At 41.4% G+C, this 14091-nt stretch overlaps 1 protein-coding gene across 3 annotated transcripts; it reads right to left on the reverse strand.

Moving 5' to 3' along the window:
- Positions 1 to 1903: 1903 nt before the first annotated feature.
- Positions 1904 to 13890, reverse strand: LRRC32 (leucine rich repeat containing 32). Of its 3 annotated transcripts, XM_077790861.1 has the most exons (4): positions 13820 to 13879; positions 12029 to 12736; positions 8601 to 8691; positions 1904 to 3974 (listed from the first exon to the last, which is right to left on the reverse strand). In XM_077790861.1, exons 3-4 carry the CDS (start codon positions 8685 to 8687, stop codon positions 2034 to 2036), a joined length of 2028 nt encoding a protein of 675 aa, XP_077646987.1. In that variant the 5' UTR covers positions 8688 to 8691; positions 12029 to 12736; positions 13820 to 13879; the 3' UTR covers positions 1904 to 2033. The 3 variants fall into 3 exon arrangements, with proteins under 3 accessions (XP_077646987.1, XP_021389654.2, XP_031363756.2); XM_021533979.2 differs by lacking the exon at positions 12029 to 12736 and having other exon boundaries at positions 13820 to 13890; XM_031507896.2 differs by lacking the exons at positions 8601 to 8691; positions 12029 to 12736; positions 13820 to 13879 and adding an exon at positions 6263 to 6347.
- Positions 13891 to 14091: the final 201 nt, after the last annotated feature.

Here is a 14091-nt window from a genome sequence, read left to right on the forward strand (position 1 = left end):
CACAGAATGGTTTGGGTTGGAACGGACTTGAAAGACTAGCTAGTTCCAATCACATTGCCATGGTCAGGGACACCTTCCACTAGACTAGGTTGATCAAAGCACCATCCAGCCTGGCCTTGGACACTTCCAGGGGTGGCTTATTCACAAGTTCTCTCAAAAACCTATTCCAAATTTTTGCCTACATCTTCAGTAGATCTTCCTGGTCTCCAGTGCTTGCACTCTAAGACATGGAACAGCTGCCCCTTCTTCAAGACCAGAAGGTAAATGTCAAAGATTGAGTCTGAGCACCATAGGAAAAATAGGAAGGCTTTTCCTTTCATCTGTAGAGCATTTCAAACTTGTGATTTAATATATTCACAACCCTGTGTTTTTTTAAAAATTCAACTATGTTTTTATTATACAAAATTCCACAGTGAAATCCACCAGTCACTTTCTTACATAGCTGCTTTAAAAATAGAAATATACACCCTTTTGTAGTGTGTTAATTTTTATATTCACTAGCTTGAAGAAACAGAAATGAAACAGCAATTGGACTCTGAGTTATTTACCTGGAGAGGTTTTGGTTTGACCTCTATTTCTGTTATATGCCTTAATGTACTGTTTGTGGCATTAACAGAAGACCTGATATAGTTACTTTTGAAGCCATTGCACCCCATTAGCAGGTCAAGCTCCCACTGTTGGTGAGCTTTTCTTCACTTCAAAAGGGTGAATTTTCTGTCAGGGTAGGGAACAAAATACATGTCAGTGTTGACTTTTAGCAACATAGCATGTTAGCTGTGTTCAACCCACCACAGAATGAGGATCTACCTGACTTTGCTTACAGTCCATCCTCTTGGCTATATCTTTTTAGGATGACACAGTGAACATCTGATCTGAATAATGGCACAGGACTAGGTTCCCTGTGTATCATTTCACAATGGTATATTCTTGCAGTCTAACCTTCCATGACCTTTGCAAACAGATATATTATTCTTTTATATTGAAATGCAGCTGTATGCCATGAATTTCCCACAGTTTTCCTTAGAAAGGTAAGCATTTCACTCCAATTCCAGCTGATTGAAATTCATTCTCCAAGATTTTTCTTTTGCAAAATATTCACCTCAGAGATTAATTTCTTCACATTATACCCAGTTAAATATGTATTGCACACGAGAGACAAATTTCTTCTCTTTTAGTTAAACCATGGATCTGTGACCTTCTGAGCAGATCTGGGTAACATATCAGCATGCTTGAGATTTCTTTTAAATCCCTCGTGGCTACTGAGTGCCAGAACTAATTGACCTCATCTAGCTCTCATGTCTTGCCCCAGTGACTGGAGCAAAATCCTAACAAAAACAATGAGACAACCAAAGAGGCTCCTACCACATGGTCATTGGTTTCCATTGTCAGCTGTCTAAATGGTAGGCAGGAGCACAATGGATACTACTTATAATTTCCATTTGGGTTTGGTTTGGGTTTTTTTTAGCTAAATTCTCATTGTTTTGGAACTCGAGGGGAATTTGCAACCAACTTCTCTGACTGAAGATGGTGTTTTGACCCACTCTGGCACATCTTTGTATGATTTCTGTTTAAGAAGGGCTAGGAGCTAACTAACTCAGTAAAAGCAAAGCTCAGACCAAACTGAAACATTCTGTGGAGGTGCATAACTTTGTGAAGGGATTTCTTAGTTGGCTGATGGCATCATCTGAGCTCAGTGAAAAGACCTTACAGGTCTCAAGACCTTACAGGTCTTTTTCTTTCAAGCCGGTTTACATTACACATCCCTCAAAACAACAGCAGAACTTTACAATGGCTTCTTCTAACACTGTGTAATCTTTTAAGTAGATCTGCATGTGAATGAAGCAAGTGCAAAACAGAGCAAATTCTCCTTCTGGTTCCTGCAGCCCGGACCACTACAGTGGTGCAGTTCAGGAACACTTCAAAACCATGGTAAAATCCACAGTTGAAACTCAAAGATGAAAATTTTATCCTTCATTTCTACACAGTGTCAGGATAGCACCTGATTTCTTCAGTTTTCAGGGTGTTTTGTGCTCCTATGCTTTAAACTGGTGGCTAAAGTTTTGCCTTCGGAAGCAAAAAAATGAACCCACACCAATGACGATCACAGATAAAACTAGTACAGAGGTTAATATAATGATGATGTTGATTTTCTTCAGATCCTCTTTTTCACAGTCTTCTGGTCTAATGTTCTCAATGTGCATTTCTTCCCAATACCCAAAGCTCCGAATGTACTGGCACATTAAGTGCTCCACGTTTGGGATCTGGACATTTTTGTTCTGGATCATTGACGAAAGCCAGATGTTTCCACAGCAGTTGAGTGGGTTCCCAGAGAGATACAAGTTTTTAAGTGAATTTTCTAATGCTAAAATATTGCTGTCCTGTAAGGTACTGAACCTATTGTTCCGTAGGTCTAGAACTTCCAGTGGAGAGTCACTACTCCACTTAGGAAGCCAGTTCAGCTGATTTTCAGAGAGGTTTAAATGTTTAAGGTGACTAAAACAAGGCAAGTCAATATTTAAATCTATCAGTCTATTGCCATGTAAATGCAAGTATTCCAGAGACTTTTCCAGTCCTGCTAGTGCTTTAAGTTCTATTTTCAGTCCAGGGTTCATGGAGAGATCCAAGACAAGCAGTGGAGTCTTGTAGAAGGTGCGTGCTGGTAGGATGCTCAGCATGTTGTCTGCTAGGTACAAATACTGGAGAGCAGGAGAATTGACAAACGATACACAGCCATTTTCCTCTCCAGCAAGTCTTTGCTTAGCTAATCCTGAGTACATGTGGCACAGGCTGATGTTATTGCTCCGAAGGTTAAGAAGTCTGAGACTAGGAAGACTGGAAAATATGTCGAATTGAAGGGTCTGAAGGTTGTTGTTTTGAATATGAAACTCCCTCAAATTTGGCAAAGCACCAGCATCGAGGAGAAGGTTCTGCAAAGCATTGTAGCTCAAGTCAAGGACAGTTAGGGAGACCAATGCACTATCATCATTTATAGCAAATGCCTCAAGACAGTTTTTGCTGAGATTAAGGGTGTGAAGGGACAACATTGGCTCAAAGAACCCATCTGGAATGGATTTTATTTTATTATAACTTAAGTCTAAATATACAAGCTGGGATAAATAAAGAGAACTTGTATTTTTACTTTGTTTCTGATCAAGAAGATGAAAAGAAGCATCTATCCATTCATTATCCATGTAGTCCATTTTATTATAAGGGGATTCAGCAGTGAGCTGGATTAAATTATTTGATAAATTCAGAGTTACCAGTTTATTTACCTGAGGCAAGGCTGGGAAGTGAAGCAATTTGTTTTCACTAAGATCCAGACGTCTTAAACTATATTCCTCGTTTGACTTTGTGATGCTGAACATTTCAATGCTATTCCTGCTAAGGTCAAGTATCTCCAACTGCCTGAGGTTGAAATCAGAGATGCAAGTAATTGAATTTGTGGAGAGGTTCAGTTTGGAAAGGTTTGCTAGAGTGTCAAAAGCACCTTCTTCTATTTCCATGATGATATTTCTCTGAAGATCTATCTCCACAAGACCAGGAGAGCCCCGAAACATCTTGTGTGATATCATTACAATACTGTTGTCTGCCAAGGAAAGATACTGCAGTGTTGGAGCTTGATTAATGAAATACTCAGCCATCCCACTGTAGAGATTGTTGTGGGACAAGTCCATTATTTCCACCTTGGGCAAAAGTCCAATCCCCTCTGTCCCATTCTGAGTAAGCTCATGTAAATTATTATTGGCTAAATTTATTTCCAGCAAACTTGTCATGTGTGCAAACACTCCAGACGTGATGAAGTTTATCTGGTTGAAGCTTAAATCCAGATACTGGAGGGAAGTGTAAAATGATAATGGTATTTCAGGGATGCTTTGAATCAGGTTTCCAGACAGATCTATTTTCTTTACATTCGGATGGAGCTCGTGAGGGATTTGGTGGAGGTCTTTGTTGTGGCAAAATGCCTGTGAATTTGCCTGCCAGAAAAGGAAAGAAAAGGAGTTGGCACATGACAAATTAAAAATATTTTTTGCATGATATATATAAGGAAAATAACATTCAAGATCCAGGCAGAACCTCCTCCTGAAACATTGATCCCACCACTTAATCTGAGCAGTCAGACAGCAAGAGCAACAATCCTGACACCTCTCTGCAGCTCACAACGCTCTTTTAATTTTAAAGGCATCACTGACCTTCAACAATAGAGTTTTATCTGTGTTTGATACCTACTGAATTCTTTCCTTTTTGTACCTTTCTCCTTTCTACCTTTCTTGACTCTTTTTAGTAGTCCCAAGTGAAGGCGTTCTGCCCCTTTTCCATTGCAATCAAGCACCATTTCTTAATTTTTCTTCTGATGTTTAATTTTCTCACTTTCATCTCTATATTAGATTTTTTGAACTCAACTTGCAAGAGTAAGCTGTACTTGAAAAAGCTTCAGGCTGTTGACAGTGTGGGTCCCAAAGCAAGGAGGTGGAAAAACATATAAGGATCCTACATCACAAAACCTGCCTCTCCTTCATACTCACACCCTCTGATATTGGATCATGTTTTCCTTTGTCCATGGCTTAGTTTAGTAATGCACCTTTATCCAAAAGGGGTCATTCAATGATTGAATTCTGATGTAAACCTCCAAACTGTTCCTGCTTTAACTATCCATGTTTATCCTTTTACTAAGGTAACAGTTCCCTCCTTCTTGCATGAGGAGGAAGCCTTGTGAAAGTGCTCTGACAAAACACACATGACACAACGTGGGAAAGACAAATTCTGTTAAAGCCAGCACTTGAGAGAGAAAAAAGTTGTGAGGTGCAGTGAGGGTCATACTTTTTCAGGCCAATTCTCAGCAGCAGATAGAGAAAAAAAAAAAAAGACAAATGACAAAATCAAATCCATCTTCCAGAAGCAAGTCTGTTTAATTGCAGCTAGGATTGAGTCTGTGTCCAGGCCAAATTTGGAGTGTCTGTTCATAAGGAAGATTAGGAATATGAACATGAGGATCCTTGCATAAATATAAAGCTATATTTTATTAATAAGGAGAACATACAGCAGTTTGAGGAAGTGGAAAGTGAAAGGCTTAAACAGCATTTAATTTACTGAGGAAAACTCTTGTCATGAATGTATTTGGATGTCTGGGTCATGTAGCATTTGTAGAAAGTTCAGAAAGGAAAGAAAGAAACAAAAAAAAATGTGTTGAATCTTAATTTTTGTGGAGAAGCAGGATCCAGATTCCATGACACAAAGCTTTTCAGATATTAAAGAAACATCTAAAGTAAAATAATTAAAACCTATCTGTTTCATGTGAACTTTGAGGTGAATGAAGTAGCACATCTGCTTTGGAGAAGTGTGGCACTAGTCAGTCTTTTGTGAAATTCTTTTCCATAATCTAAATTTTGGAGACCACACAAAAAAGTTTCTGAGAAATGTAAGTGCTCATCCAATCTCTAGATACAGTCAGATTGCTCCACAGTCCTTTTTATAATATATCTTTCCCAAAGATTCCAAATAAATTGATTACAAAAATCTGAAACCATTTCCACTCCCCTTCAATTCACTTAAATCTCCCCCAGCTAAAAATATTAGGGAGAAAAAAAGGTAATTTTCTGGCATCTCCCTGACATTACTTCTTTTTTGCAAAGCCATTGTAGAATTGCTCATTTTGAGCTAAAATATGCCTAGATTTGGGCTTAGCTCTAAGGCATGAGAAGGAAGCTTTTTTTAATTGGTTTATGGAAGAGGCAGAAGCCAGAAGGATAAAAAAATCCAGAGTGAAAAAGCAGCAGGTACTTTGCAGCCTAAGGCACATGCCAGGTTTCTTCAGACACTTTGAGCCAAATCTCAACAAGCGTAGAGCCCCCTTCACTCCTTCTGGGAGAAAGTATCTTGGCAAAGTTCTGATCCAACTCCTGTCAATGCCAGCCAGCCGTTTTTCACTGAACTCAGTGGTTGAGAGGTCAGTCCCAGATCACCATGTATCTCTCAGGATTTGGCCTTTAATCTGCATCCATAGAACTGTCCCAGGGATAAAAGGGTAAAATCTATACTTCCTATTGCCTGCCCTTTGCTCCTATAATACTTCCCCTCTCATATTTCTTTTAACATTATCATTCTTTTCACTATTTTGATCCTCGCCGTATCACTTATTTTCTGCACCTTCACTCCCCTGAGGCTCAAACTTCATGAATTTCACCCTCATCAGGGATAAAAAGAAAATATAAAGCACATTTCAGTGGGATGGAGCATCTCTTTGGTATATCACCCCTCCTCTCACCTCTTAGGCCAGAGGGTTTGCAGCCTGAGACTGGAAAAGATGATTTTGCCAGTCTCATGTTCTGACTTCATCTTTTTTGCCAGTGTTGCCATCAGTTTATTTCAAGTCCATTGTCAAGAAGTACTGCAGGATGAGGAGCATTTGGTCCCTTCAGTATCTGGTCTCACTTGTGTTCTAGTAAAAAAATGATCCAAGATCTCAAAAGCTAAGCATCATTTGGTTTCTTGTTTCGGTTCTTCACTGCTCAGCACTGAGAAGAAGCTGCCATCCACGTTTGTAAGAGCCCTACAAAAAAACCAGCTGGATCCAAGCCTCCACTTCTGTTCTCCTTTCTCAACTCATGAACATCTGAACCAAAGAATTTGGGCTGCAGGCACTCGGCTCTGACCTGCACTTGTGTGGTGTCCATGGCCATTCCCAGAAGAGCTGCCCAGGTGGAGTCTCAGCTACAGAATCAAACCTCAGCAGTTTGCCCAAGTACCCCGCATCAGCTGACCTGTGATAACTGGTCTTGCACATGTTCTTGCACCACCTCAGTCCAAGGTAAGGCAGAAACTCCTAAAATCCCTTCCCTTCTGTAAATTGTTTCAAAGCTTATCCTTTGCCAGCAAACATGAATTAGTAGAAACATCTTACTTTGGGAGGTAGAACATGATCTACTTGAAGCCTTGCCTGACCTTGGAAGGCAACATGAGTTAGGAAGAATCTCCTGACATTTAAGCTGTACCTTTTTTTGCAAACAAGTAGATATGCCACAACTTAGTAATCAGTGGAGTCACACCTGTGTCAAGGGTCTGGTAGGGATTATTTACTTCCTAAAACCCCTTCTAGGGTTCTTGTTCAATGACAAGGGTACTAGTGGTGAGTCAGAGATGGGCACAAGTTTCTGACTCATACCTTTTCCAGGAGACTTGGGATGAAAGTATTAAATTCTGAGCTCTTGCTGTCCTAAAGGTGTCACCACAGGGAAATTGCCTTGTGAAACAGTGAGGCTGTGATAAAAAATAGGAATTCAGGACTTCAATGAACCCAGCACTTTATCCAGTCACTCCTTCTTTCTTTAAACGGTGTTTGTATTTACACACATCTTTTGTCAGAGTAAACATCCAGCAAAGTAAGATGATCAGCATTGACATCTGCAGTGTTGAGCTGTTCATTTCTTTGGGATGAGCATCCCAGCCTTGGACTGCAGCTTTCTGTCAGAGCTAAATTTATCTCAGTTAACTGCTTAGAGCCTTGGGTCATTGGCTTGATGAAATGAGTTTATGGTGGAATGCTGGAAACAAGAACATGTTTACTTTTCTGCAGTCAGATGGGTCTATGACCCATCCAAAAACTGGAATGGGACAAACCTGCTTGGGTTATTGTGTGTCTTGCCCAGCCTTCACTTTTCTGTGATACATGGGACCCAAACTTCATCAGACCTCCCTCTCCAGCCAATGAACTGAGCTACTCAGTCTCCTTCCCAAGATTATTCTATATAAACTGGGTTTTAATTTCTTTGGAATTCAGGAAGTGCAGGAACACAGCAGGTGGGCAGGAATGCAATAAGTCCCATAAGGGAGTTGTGTACAGCTAGTAAAAACGGTTTTTTTCCTATTTTGGAAATTCTTGAAGATTTGTGCTAAGCAGATTCAATATTCAGGAAAAAAATAGGCATTTTTAAAAGCCTGTAACAGTCAGAAATACTTTGATAGGGAAGGGAGAAAGGTCAGGTCTGAATAACATTTATAATATTGTACCAGGTGCTTGCAAAAATCCAAGGAGAAAATTTTGTACTGAAGTAAGAGGCTTTGTCACTTCTTTTTCCTCCAGCAGAAGTCAGGTGCAACTTCCTTGGCAGCAATGCTGTGTCAGGGCAGAGGAGGTCAGTCTCCCTGCTATTACAAAAGGGCTGGTATAGAAGTATTTCACAGAAGATTCTTTATATAAAGCACAAAGAATTTAGGCCTGATAGAAAGGAGTTGATTTTAGGTCTAAGTCTTTTCTCTGTCTCAGTCCCAGAACCCCTTTAAAGTCTTAGAGAAATCAGGTCAAATTTCTTTTAACCAGCTACCTTTAGAAAAAAAAAACAAAAAAACCCCCAAAAAACAAAGATAATGACCTCCCACCTCACCCCTCCTCCACCCCTCTTATGTGCTGTCACTACAAAAAGGACATAGCCTGAGAAGTGCCTGCTACCCATCCCCTAACTGCAAATCCCACCTCTGCCACCGCAGAAAGTCTGGTCCTGGAGGATTTCCCTTTTCTGAGACTATGGCTGTTTGCACAGTGCCTGTAATGGGTGTCCCAGCCTCACTGCACATCCCAAAGGGTCTGAGCAGGAATCCCTCCTTACCATTTCACAGGGTGTCCCCTCTATGGGATGGTAGTTAAAGGTTCCTGTGTTCACCACGGCCAGCCAGAAGATGATGTTCAGTTTCATGGTTCTGAAGGTAAAAGTAATTATGATTAGATTTCAAACAGAACACAGAGGTCAACACATGTGAAAGCTGGCACCAGATTACCATCTAATATGGAGATGGACACAAGCAGTGTAATAAATGAAGCCATCTCTGAGCCCACTACACTTATGACCTACCTGTATAGCTTTGCATTCCTTTGAGCCTGGTGGGAAAAGGAAGATGGAAGGCATTTAATGGGTTTGTGTGATTCCTAGATGACATCCAGGCCACCCAATGAAGTTCAGATGCTCAAGCTGGGCAGTGTGTCTGGCATCACATAGAAAGAACTCTCAAATGGAAATGGTTTATGTTTAGATCCAACAAATTAAGCTGAGGGTATTAGCCTCAACAGGATACCACCCTGACAGACATTCTTCTGTCACACAGGAGATGATTTCAGATGGCTTGTGAGTTCAGGTTTGTATTTATTACTTTGTGCTGCCCTCTAGGGCTGAAGCAGTTGTCTAATTGCTGGTCTCCTCCCTTCCTGCTGCTAGCTAAGTACTGCTGCTGGAAAACCCACCTTTGCACAGGTTTTCCCATTGCTCTCTCCCAGAGCCACAAGCCTGAATGGTTGCAATGCAATTTACCCATGGTTGAAATAATATGCCAAAGATCTGGGCTCTTAACATCTAATTGGCTTTGCAATGCGCTCTGAAATGAGAGGCATAAATCACAGAATAGTTTGGGTTGGAAGGACCCTTAAAGATCCTCTGGCTCCAACCCCTCTGCCGTGGTTAGGGACACCTTCCTGCAGACCAAGTTGCTGGTCTAGCCATGAAAATGCTATGCAAAGACAATGGGGGAGGGCGTGATTAGGTGCAATGGATAGAAAAATCCATGTTAAACTCTCAAGAGGACAGTCCATCTGTGAGATTATCACAACCCCAGACAGGTTTCCCTTGACTGGGACTCGTTTTGACCACCTTTCCTCAAGCACATCGTGTTTTGAGCTTCCCTAGTCTGGAGCTGGCTGCAGTGCTGATTTTGGCATGCTTCCTGGACTCAGGCTCTCGGTCTGCAACCCCCTTGGGGTGAGCAGGGAACTTCTGTTGAAGCTGGGGACTTCTGTGGTGTCCAGAGGTTTAAATTCCTTTCAGATGCTCTGTGTTTAGAGTTTGCTCTGTCAGCAGTGTGCAATAGCACTTGCAATGCACAGACACTTTTGCAAGACAAACCTCAAACATTTGAGGCCTCAATCAGAAAAAAGATATATTTTTTAAAATAGGATATTTTGATTTAATTTAGAGACAGACTACTAATATCATGCCTGTAATGAAGAGCAACAGGATGACTGCAGCTTCGCATTTTCTACACACGGATGTTCAGAGCACTTCGGGAAGTTTGGATTTGCAGGGATAAAAATAGCAAAGAATTTGTTGGTTGAGCTTTTTAAAAACCCAGCTCAGTTCCTCAAGCTGTTTTACCAAGTGACCAAACAGTTGTGCCAGGTGAACTGTGAAGAAGGGCCTGGACAGAAACAAATGCCAGACCAGGAGGGAAGGGCATGCACTGATTCTGCTGCTCAGAACTTTGCTTCATTAAAATCACAGCCAAGTCAAGTCTGCATACCAAAATAAGGACTCCTACATCTCCTCTAACCCCAGCATGGCTTTCCTCCTGTCTTTTGAAGCTATTGTCATCCTCATTTCTCACTCTGTCCTCTCTCTACTTGCACCTGTGTCAGGTGATTAGCCAACAGAACTTCCCCACCAGAAATTAATATTTTCAAGCAATTGGATACATGGGGTTTAGCCAGATTCCATATTTTATTCACCTTTTCTTTTTTCCTGCTCCTCTTTACAGGAAAAAAAAAAAGAAAATAAAATTACAATTGCATGAAATTCACCAGGCTGGAGACTTGCTGAGCGAGGGGCTGGGTGAAGGGACAGTAGGAGATGGGCAAATGAAAACACTTTTATCAGCAGAAAGTGATTTGCAGATTAAACTATGTGATCATGAAAACAAACTATCTCCCTGGAAAACAAATTCTCAGGAAAACTCAAATTCAGAAGCTAAAACATAATAATTTCTCATATTATTTTAGTGTAGGAAAAAGAGAAAAACAAGCTTTTAATTCAGCAATTTGTTTTTCTTCAAAGTGGAATCAGTATCTGCGAAAAGATCTATTTAATTTATGTGATCCAACAGGAGGAAAAATGAGGTGAGGATAGTTACTTCTGATAGATCTGGTTGCATGATACTAATACCACCTCCTTTGAATCCATCCATCATTGTATTAGTAAAAGGTAAAGCACTGATACAATCACTGAAATGGAAATATCTGCTTTAAAACGAGATTGCTTGTTGTGAATTTCTATCACAGAAAATTAAAGGATTTCAGCATTTTAGAGTAATTAATTGATTTTAAAGTTGAAATTATTGCATCTTAGTTTAAAAAAAACCCCACAAACAAATTTCTGCTGTTATGGAAAACCTAACTTTTGATTCTATTTAAGGAAGCATATCTGCACTTTCATAAAAAATACTTTTATCAAAATACACCAGGGTTTGGCTTTATAAATGTACCTGTGACTTTTAGATAAATAAGGATTTCCTAAAACTTTATCAGTTCCAAATATTGTCTAAGTGTTATTTCCTGTGGTAACAATCCAGATGCAGCAAAACCCTCTCAGTCCTAAGTCATTGTTCACCCAAGGTGACATTCAGGCTGTCAGGATCTTAAGAGTAGCACAGTAATGCTGCCATCTCACTCACACCTCGTGCTCCAACAGGGAGAGCTCAATGACAGTGCTGATAGAAGAGCAGAGGAGCCAAGCAGCCTTTTGCCCATTGTACCCGGGGGCTCTGAGATTTGCCCGAGGCTGTGCTAAGATTCAGGGTCGGGGAGCTGGGTGAGTGGCAATTTAATCAGTGTACAAGGCTGATCTCTGCAGCACTCCAGGTTCAGAGCACTTATAATGCAGCAATTCCACAAACAGACTAAAGTCCTGTAAAGAAAGAAAAATCACCCAGACATGTCCCCATCTTTCACTACTGTAAGCACCGAGAATAATAACCTGGTATATGACAATTGCATTGTTGTAAACTAGTCGGTGTCTCCTTAACATAAGGGATTCTCTGCAGTGCAAGTCCCTGATGGGTTAAATATACAGCTGTGTGGATAGAGCCATCTACACAGTGTGTTTAGCCAGTTCCTCAGCCTATCCATAAACACAGTACATTTTATTTATACAGCACCTTCCTCGTCCGTGTTACTTTCAAAAGGCTGCAGCTCTAAGTCACCACAGCCCCCATCTCTCCTGCAGTCAAAAGATCAACTTTCCAGCATGCTCCCAGGTTTGCATGCATCTCCACATACCTGCTCTGTGGCTGGAGGAGGAGGAGGAGGAGCAGGATTCACCTCTGCTTGCAGTCTTCTGTCTCACAGACTCTCCCAGCAGCTTTTCCAGGGCAAGTCGAGGAAGAGTTTACTTAGGGAAGCCGTACCTCTATCGCATGCCAGCTGACTAAAACTCTGTGAGCTCCGAGAGAAGTTTGAAGTCACAGGGAAAAAAAATACTCCCCATAGACCAGTCTGTGAATTCATTCCTTTGCAGTCACGATCTCTTATGTATTCCCAGGCTCCCACAAGCATGTGAATACATACCTCCGTAATTGTTTTAAAATGTGTGTGTCCTCTGCGCTTCTCTTTATTTTCCATTTCGTCCATTCAGTCTTGGCTTATTTTCTGCAGTTTCTCAGCTGGTAATTACGCTCCTCTCGTATTGACACATGAAGCAGTCAGTAAATTCCACAAAAAGATCCCCTCTGCAGGCTTTGCAGACACGTGCTTGTCTCTGAAGTCATCCGTGCCTGTCCCACAGCTGTCGGCTTGCAGATTCCCAGGGGATGGAGTGAATCAGGGGCACCGAGCTAGTCGCAAACCCAAAGCTCCGTGTCCATGCAGAATGGGATGCACAGGAAAAGGCTGTATGGGAGGAAACCTTCACAGTAGGGACAACACATAGTTTGGTTTCCCAACAGCTCAGTTGTGTCTCTGTAGCACAGCGGGATGACCAAATGCACCCTTGGGGGAAAGGATAAATTCAATTTAATGCTTGAATGGGAAATAATGTAAATGCCTTCCAGAAAGGGCAGTGGGATGAATTTTTTTTCCTTTTCCTTGGGTGTGAAACTCTTTTATTTCAGAAGCAATTCACTTGTGTAAACTGATGGGGTACCTGCACACTGCTTGATGTGCCCTAGTACCAGGGCAGGGGTGCAGTGGCCTCTGCATGATAGTTTACAGCAGTGCAAACCTTTGAGAGAGTTTGGCCAGCTCCACAGCAGGTGTCAGGACCAAACTGAGTGTTGGGTTCACCAGCCAAGGCACAGTCCTGCCTGGGCCACCCCACCAGAGAGCTCCTGCAAGCATCAGTGACCAAAGCAAACCTCCCAGGGATCACTACAAGTCTTTTTCCCTGGATGCATGAAAAATATCTGAACTGAGTGACCTCCTGCCTGGAGGAGAGTTTTACCTTCAGCAATGTGTGTTTTCCCCTCTTTGCACTGACATCTGCCATTATGGACAAGAAAAAAGAGTGTACTTACTCCCTTCTACTGGACAGCATCAATTCTGTCCAACTTTCCTGGATCTGTTTATTAAAATCAGATAAAACCCATGTCCTTTAACAGCATGTGCCAAAGAGCTTTGTGGATTCTGCTAAATATATACTGGTTCCTCTGCCACAGGTTATTGCTCATTCTCTTCAGCACACCAGCTCCTAAGAAGGTCACTTCAGATCTACATCATACTTCAAGATTCAAGATGAAAATCTCTAGAGATGTGAAAGATGTGGTTTGTTAAATGTGTCAATGAGTACATAATGCACGTGTTACTGCAATAAAAATGTAACAAGGATAATCAATTTTAAAGTAATGGGTCCATTAGGGCAAAGAAGTAAACAATCATGATACATGTTCTTAATTATACCATGTATGATAATGAACATGTAGAGCTGCATATGCATCTTGTTATTTATACAGCACCTTCCTCGTCCATGTTACTTTCAAAAGGCTGCAGCTCGAAGTCACCACAGCCCCCATCTCTCCTGCAGTCAAAAGATCAACTTTCCAGCATGCTCCCAGGTTTGCATGCATCTCCACATACCTGCTCTGTGGCTGGAGGAGGAGGAGGAGGAGCAGGATTCACCTCTGCTTGCAGCCTTCTGTCTCACAGACTCTCCCCGCAGCTTTTCCAGGGCAAGTCGAGGAAGAGTTTACTTAGGGAAGTTGTACATAATGGTGTAAAATCACATTCATAGAACCCTTAGGTGATGTTGTACATTGCATGCCAGCTGACTAAAACTATGTGAGCTCCGAGAGAAGTTTGAAGTCACAGGGAAAAAAAAATACTCCCCATAGACCAGTCTGTGAATTCAT

This window comes from Lonchura striata, chromosome 2 (genome assembly GCF_046129695.1).
Source record: "Lonchura striata isolate bLonStr1 chromosome 2, bLonStr1.mat, whole genome shotgun sequence".
Classification (NCBI taxonomy): domain Eukaryota; kingdom Metazoa; phylum Chordata; class Aves; order Passeriformes; family Estrildidae; genus Lonchura; species Lonchura striata.